Source organism: Nestor notabilis, unplaced genomic scaffold, assembly GCF_000696875.1.
Source record: "Nestor notabilis isolate BGI_N333 unplaced genomic scaffold, ASM69687v1 scaffold12023, whole genome shotgun sequence".
Taxonomy (NCBI): domain Eukaryota; kingdom Metazoa; phylum Chordata; class Aves; order Psittaciformes; family Psittacidae; genus Nestor; species Nestor notabilis.
In genome coordinates this window covers 31,214-38,754 of record NW_009922679.1, presented here as the reverse complement: position 1 = coordinate 38,754, position 7,541 = coordinate 31,214, and the positions used below count along the sequence as shown (strand labels likewise).

Genomic DNA, 7,541 nt, shown 5'->3' with positions numbered 1-7,541 from the left:
CATAAGGCATAGGCTGGACACAGCCAAGCAGCAGCATAATGGTGCAGAAGGGCATGGTGAAGATGAACAAATAATAATAATAATTAGGTTCTAAAAGCACAATCTGGTGGAAAATCCCTTTTAATTACCAGATAATTAAAGTAGATTGTGTTACATGCAGAACACCAGCTTTTCAACAGCGTGCTGCTCTCGTGTATTGGCAACCACCACCTCTGCTTGAAGAAGAAAGCCCACAAGTGCTGAGGATCTGCCCTCCTCAGCTCACACCATGACCCAAAATATAGTTTTGGTGTCCGCGAACACCCTGGTTTCCACCAGGATGCGGGACGGCCACGTTACAGTCATCTGCCCAACAGGAGATGCGAGAGGCTGTGTTGGCGACCATATAGCTGTTGCCCTGAGCCTTAAGTCATCAGCCACACATCATGTATCTGTGCAAGGGCATTAGGAGAGCCCAGCCAATGCCCAAGAGGTATCTGAACCTGGATACCAAGTGTTCAGGGCCAGGTTGGACACAGGGGCTTGGAGCAACCTGCTCCAGTGGAAGGTGTCCCTGCCCATGGCGGGGGTTGGAGCTGGAGCAGCTTTAAGGCCCCTTCAACACAAACTATTCCATGAGTCTGTGATACAGCAGAGGAACATTCTGTATCACTCCCCAAAACCTTTGCATTTTCCTCCTCTGGCACCCAAGGGCATGGCAATCCCATGCTATGAGTTCTCAGCAGCGGGTGAACTTCCTTTAAGGACAGCCAATGCTCCTGGCTTAAGGCTGAGATGATGGAACAGCTTGAGACAAACACAAGCTCATCTCCTTTGAACATTGTACATGAAAAGAACTTTCTGTATCCTTACAGGTGAGAAATTAGACCCTCAGTTCTTTACATTATAAGGGCCCCTGTGCAGTTCTTGGCATGGGGTTTGCATCTGATAATGCAGCAGAAACGAAAACTTCAAGAGAGGATCCAGCATAACTGAGCACCAGTTCTACAGAGCCTGGAAACAGAAGGCAACTGAGGGTGGCAGGAGGGGGAGCTTGTATCTGTCTGCAGAGAACCTGCCAGAATGTCTTCCATGTGTTCTCCAGAGCTGCACAAACCGATCAGCTGGAGCCTTTGGAGGCTCAAGTGACCACACACAAGTAACACTCACAATTAACTCCCTGCCCCCCCCTCCATCAGCAGAGCCTGCTGATACTCCCTCTTCCCGATTCTCCACTCATGCTTTGCACCAAGGAGAAGCTGTTACAATAAAAGTGCAAAACACTCCAGGCCCCATCTGCTCTCACATCGCTCTCGGGTCATTTTAATAGTGTTACTTCTCGTTCAAGCTGCTGCAAGGTCCAATTAAGCTCCTAACGCCAGGATTTAGGAGTACCCTGCACCCGCTTTACGCAAGAGTCTGCTCCTCAAGACACAGCCTTGTATCTTCCAGCACACACTTACTGGACCTTGCTGGGAACAGGAGATGGCTCCTGAGTGATGACTGGGGCCCAGAGGTGCTGTTTCTGTGTTGATTGCTGCTCTGCACATCACACACCCCCAAAAGAGAGCCCATGCTCTGCAGGACGGGCACTAACCCCAGAGCATCGCGTCCTGCAGCGCTCTGGCATGAAACATTAGCACCAGGAGCAAACCTTCCTTCAAGCAGTCTCGCTTCTGGTGGTTGGACATGCCCATGGAAAGGCTCTTCCCATGCCTAGAGAGAGCCAAGACGATGTTCTTCACCGTGGTGAAAGGGAGATGGCTGGATCTCCTGATCCCATGAGTCCACGCTCAGAGCCCAAAGGCTCAAGCCCTCCTGTGATCACACACATGCCAGAGCAAAGGAACAGCTCCTGCTCCATAGGTAAATCCTGACCTTGCAAGGTTCACACACACTCAATCCCCCAGTACAACACCCGCACGTGAACCTGAGCTTGGAGCACACTAAGGCTCTTCCCAGCTTTTCAAATTAAGGAAGCATCACTTGATGTTGTACATTTCCTTCAGGATGGGGACAATGCCCCATCCCTGTTGAAATACTTTCCACTCTATCCCAGACACACAGACTTAGAGGTACCTGCACCAAGCTGCCTCTGCAGCCCTCAACCCATGAAGCTGCAAAGCTCTCTGATGCTGGAGGGAAACCATCCCTCAACCCTCACCCAAACTGGTTCTGGCACTATCCTAACTGAAGCGAAGGAAGCCACCCTTCTCCCTGCTGGTTCTCAGGGCCATCAAGGACACCAATAAGATGTCTGGAAGGAAAATCCTGCCTGCGAGGCCAGGAAGAGCCACCCTGAGCAGTCACCGTGACACTTACTGGTTTTCACCTTGAGGGTGTAGGGGTTTTTCTGCTGGATGGTGTGGGTGAAGTGGAAGCGCGCGTTGCAGCTGTAGTCAGTCTGGGCATCCTGCAGCATCACATTGGAGAAGTACAAGTCCCCGTTCTGGCCCTGGGAGACACGCTTGTCCTGGTGGATGGGCTCCATGGCTGCAAGGGAGGAGAGGTATTGAGATCAAGTCAGGTACTCCTGCAGGTGGTAAAGGACAAAAGCAAACCCAGGACCCAAACTGCATATTATAATATGTTTTGGGTTGAAGGGACCTTAAAGCTCCTGCAGCTCCAACCCCTGCCCCAGGCAGGGACACCTTCCACTAGAGCAGGTCGCTCCAAGCCCCTGTGTCCAACCTGGCCTTGAGCACTGCCAGGGATGGGGCAGCCACAGCTTCTCTGGGCACCCTGTGCCAGCGCCTCAGCACCCTCACAGAGAAGAGCTTCTGCCCAAGAGCTCATCTCAGTCTCCCCTCTGGCAGGTTAAAGCCATGTGTGCCACATGTGTGCCTCCAGCTCTGAACTAGCAGCAACGACCCTCAACAGAGCTATTTGAAATAACCAGTGCAGGTGATGGAAAAGCTGCCCATGGGGTCCATGGGGAAGGGTGTTTCCCCCCAACTCACAGCTGCTCATCCAGAAGATGACGGGAGAGGGCAGGCCCGGCGGCGGGTTGCACTGCAGGCTGAGGGGAGCACCTTCATCCACCTCTATCACATCCACCTTCTCCTTGGGCCACAGGGGAGACTCTGCCATTAGAAGCAAAGACACCACGTGAGGAAGGGAGGGTGGGAACGTCGCAGATCTCTTCCCGTGGGACCTGGCCTGGTTTCGATGGAGCAGCCTCGATGCAAACTTCATTATTACACGTGCAAGATTCCCTTAAACCTACACCAAGTATATCCCTGTTAGCTACAGCCATAGCCCTGTTCTGGGTACCTCCCGCCACCGGCAGCGGATGGGGCAGGGTGAGGTATTTGAGCACTCCATGCCTCTCGTACACGACCTCTGCTCTCCCAGGCCGCCTGCTCTGCTGCTACTCACTAGAAACCTGGAGGTGGATCTTGCTGGAGAGCGCGGTGCCGTAGTCATTGCGGGCGAAGCACTGGTACTCGCCCTCGTAGTCCTCCGGCCGGCCCCCGCTGTGGAAGTCAATGACCAGCGTCCCCGACCGCCGCCGCATCGACACCTTGGGGTCCTTCGCCACGTTGAAGAACTTCCCGTTCCGCGTCCAGGAAAAGCTGCGAGCGCAGAGGAGAGGTTGGGAATGTCACCATGCACCGTGCGGACCTGGTGAGCTTCTTACCTGAGCTCTAGCGAACAGCAGAGCTGCAGCACAGCGGGGGCTGAGGATGCACTTACGTGGGCACGGGGTTCCCTTTGGCTTCACATTCAATGAAGATGTTATCCCTGGGGTCGACGATGTAGTCCTTCACGGACTGCTTGGTGATTGTGGGGGGCTGAGGCACTGCAAAGCAAAGGAAAAGCCATGAGGAGGGTTGTGTGGAGAGGGTGAATCCCCTCTGTGCCATCTTGCAGCAGATCCTGATGGGATTTCAGCTTCTTCCCCAGGCTGGGTGGACAACTTCTGGTTTAAAGACCTTCAACACCTGAGGAATTTCCCATGGGAGGTGCTACTCAATACCTCTCAGACCATCAGCACTTCGGGTACCAGAAAGCTCCTGTTTCTCACTTGGTATCTTGGTGTCATTAAGGAATTTCACAGTTACATCCCCCTGCGACCACAGACTCTTTGAATCAGACCGAAAGGCACCCTGGCTGCAGCTGGGACTGGGAGCCCAAGACCCACAGCAGGACCTTTACAGGTTCTCCCTGTGCAAGGAAGAGGCTCAAACCCCCCCGGGTTACCCAGGAGGGGCACAGCGCTGGTGTTCGGAAGGGCAGGGCTTGTGAGGAGGACATGGCTCTGCTCCTGAACTGCTCAGTCCCATGGCTGACCTGGAAGGAAGCTGCTCAGGTCCGAGGCTCTTTGCTCTGCCCCTGAGAGTTAGTGATGCTTCAAACATGTCAGCCCACGGAGCCCCTTGGGCACACGTACTTGTGCAAGGCAGAGGAACCTGCTCTCCTCTGAGCATTAGCTGTACCAAGCCCCTGCAGAAACAACATTTGCCTTGCAAAGACAGTCCAGTTTGTGCCCCGGGGAGAGCAGCAGAGCCCATGCACTCCTCCCAAGCTCCTTCAGCACCTTCCTCTCTCCCACCCATGCCTTGGGGTGGATGGTCCCAGTTGTGGCCACAGAAGCAAGCAATGCACCCAGTAGACCATGTGCCAAGCGGCAGCCACCACGGCCCCGTGTGGCACCCAGCCCTCGCGCCCTGCTTCGCCATGCAGGACAGACATGCACGCGGAGGGCGAGGGAGCACTTACATTCACTCTGAATATTTGCTGTTATTCCCAAAGTGCAGGCGTGATGGGGAAAAGAGAAGAGGTTAGCTGAAGAACAAACCTATACACACCATGTACACAAACAGGCTGAGTTGTTGCAGGGCTCACAAATACTACACACAAGTCATTTTATGATACAAGCATGTTCTAAGCTACTGCAGAAGAGCCCTATGAGCTGCCCTTTGCCTCCGCAGCAGGGTTTTGGGGGCCAGAAGATGGCACAGGCGTACTCGTGCCACTCACCTGTGGGCTTTGGTGGCCCCACAGTCCATTGGATCACCTGTAGGAGTTGACAACATTCCCTTCTTCCCATGGCCAGGCTTATCCTGAGCCCCCCCCCAGTTCCATCGCCCTAAATCAGAGGTTAACACGTGCCTGATAAACCCTTAGTTGGTTTTTTAGGTGCTGCTCCCCTGACACTGCTGTGACCCTGGGGCTTTGCCACCCATCTGCCCACATCGCCCAGCTTCCCATGGGGACCAGGCAGAGCCCAGGCTCAGCTGTGGGTGAAGGAGCTCATCTCTGGGAGCAGACAGGACTTTGCAGCAGTGTCCTGAGGTGAGGATGGTCCCAGGTCCCCAGCAGTGCTGGAGAGGATGATGATCTCCTGCTGCTCGGTGCTGTGCAGCAGGGAGCAGGAGGAGGAAGGGAGGGGAGGGTGAGCTGCTGCCGCTGCCTCCAGCGCATCTCCACCAGCTGCCAGCACTTCTCTTACTTTTCTAAGGTCACTTTACATTCAAGGAGCAAAATGACTCCTTTGCTGATGCAAAGGACAAGGAACAGCAGAAGGTGGCTGTTTGCAGACCCCACCAGGTTTCCTTAACTGCAGCCTGCTTCCATGCCAGCTCTCTGCATTCCGGGAAGGTTATTGATGCTAACAAAGCCCAGGGCTGCAGGAACCACCTAGTTGTGTGCATCCAGTGAAATTCCTGGTGCTGGGAACAGAATGTCTTGTATGTGTTAGTGCTGGCTCCAGGATATTTTCATCTGGAATCGAGCAGAGCAGGGACTCAAGTCTGGGCTTGTTCCCTGTGCAAGTAACACAGGTCTTCATCCCCCCCATAAATCAGAGCTTTCCCACCCGTTCTCTTCAGTCATTTTCAAATGTCAGCCAAAAGCCACTCTCTCAAATTCTTCCTTCCCATTTTGCTGCCCAGAGCCGGGGATCAGCAGCAATCCACAGGGTAGAAACTCCTCCTATCAAGAGCAACTTTCACACTTCAGCCTGAATTCAGACCCTGGCAGAGGGCTGCACTTCCGCCACTAACACTCTGCTCAGCAGAGTTTTTCTGCACATCGCGCTGTCAGAAGAGGTTCCTCGCAGCGTTGGGCTGATTCTTACTAACAGCAGCTACAGGAGGAAGCTGGGCCACAAAGAAATGGCACAAGTGGTTTCCAGAGCAGCGGCTGAGCAGCCCTCAGAGTGAACCCCCACCTCAGCTACCAGACAATTCACGCATTTCCCATGTGCTGGCCTGAAGATGCTCATTCAGCAGAAACATCAGCCCGTGGCCCCCTTCCTCCTCGCTCCACATCCCCCAGCAATTCCATAAAACATAATTCCCAGCTCAGAATTGACCTCAAATTACTAACAGAGAGAAAAAACACATTGCTCTGCAGGACCTGCTCAGGTCTCCATTGTCCTCAAGGACATTGGTGTCAACTCGTGCTGGGTAAGACCAGCAACGAGCTCACATCCTCCACAAAAGAGCATCCCAAAGCCTGCCCAGGCTCCATAGGAACCATCAGCCCTGGTATATGCCATGTAAATCAACAGGCTGAAGACTCGCCAGCTTGGCCGAGGTGCTCTGTTCCATTTTGATAGGTGGTTTCAAGCCCTCTGCTCAGCTTTTGAGATAAATCACTCTGATTTAGACAATCCCAGTGACTTTATAAAATGGTTTATAGCAAGAAAAATAGCCCCAAACAAGCAACAGGAAAGACAACTTGAGGCTGGAGCAGGACCTGGGCTAGGCACATCTTCACTCTACCTCCTCAGCAGGAGTTCTTAGAGGCGTAAACCACAACTTACAGTCCAGAGGGACTTCAATGGTGCTGACGAGGTGATAAAGGTAGAGAGTGAATGCTATTCCTGCACAGGTGAGGTGGTGTCTTTGCATGACCATTTTGGATGCTGGGCAGCGTTAGGACCTCAGCCGTGTCCCCCAGGGTGAGCAGAGCAGCAGCAAGCACAGACCGATCCTCAGCTGCAAAACAAACACAGACCCAGCATCACCGACCCGTTCCCAGCCCCAGTTCTGCCTTCTTCCTGTCGGCAGCTGTGGAGAGAGTGTGTTTCCAGTCCAAAACTACTGCTGTGAAGGGACAGGGTGTGACTAGTGCCAGAAAGATGGTCTCCAGGCCCTGGTGATCCAGGTACAAACCCACTGTGGTGGCCCTCCCGACCTCTGGGCTGTTCTGCTGGCAGGAAATCAGCCTTGTGGGGTTATTTGTTATTTCCTAACCTCACAGGCTTAGGCAGAAGCTCTTCCCTGTGAGGGTGCTGAGGCGCTGGCACAGGGTGCCCAGAGAAGCTGTGGCTGCCCCATCCCTGGCAGTGTTCAAGGGCAGGTTGGACACAGGGGCTTGGAGCGACCTGCTCTAGTGGAAGGTTTCCCTGCTCATTTCCAGCTGTTTCCCTCCCTGGTGCCAGATGTGCAGCAGCACCATCCACATCTCCCAGGGACTGCCAGGTCATCATATGCATTTCCCACACTTCTTATTTTGCTGTTAATAAACCCACAGACTAAATGCAGATTAATAAAGAGCAACAAGGAGGATAAATCATCCCATCTGTACCATAAAAGCCCCCTTAGAAACTG

General features: G+C 53.5%; 1 protein-coding gene across 7 annotated transcripts in view; it reads right to left on the bottom strand.

Annotated features, from left to right (window-relative positions):
• The window catches only part of NFASC (neurofascin), a 50,153-nt gene extending 43,308 nt beyond the window's left edge, over positions 1-6,845 (bottom strand). For 5 of the 7 annotated variants that reach the window (XM_010011749.1, XM_010011754.1, XM_010011748.1 and 2 more), the window contains exons 1-6: positions 6,752-6,845; positions 4,702-4,719; positions 3,676-3,781; positions 3,358-3,554; positions 2,940-3,062; positions 2,302-2,472 (exon numbers count right to left, since the gene is read on the bottom strand). In XM_010011749.1, coding sequence (XP_010010051.1) covers positions 2,302-2,472; positions 2,940-3,062; positions 3,358-3,554; positions 3,676-3,781; positions 4,702-4,719; positions 6,752-6,845 — 709 coding nt within the window. The remainder of the gene's footprint in view (positions 1-2,301; positions 2,473-2,939; positions 3,063-3,357; positions 3,555-3,675; positions 3,782-4,701; positions 4,720-6,751) is intronic. The other 2 variants (XM_010011750.1, XM_010011751.1) reach the window with 1 other exon arrangement.
• Positions 6,846-7,541: the final 696 nt, after the last annotated feature.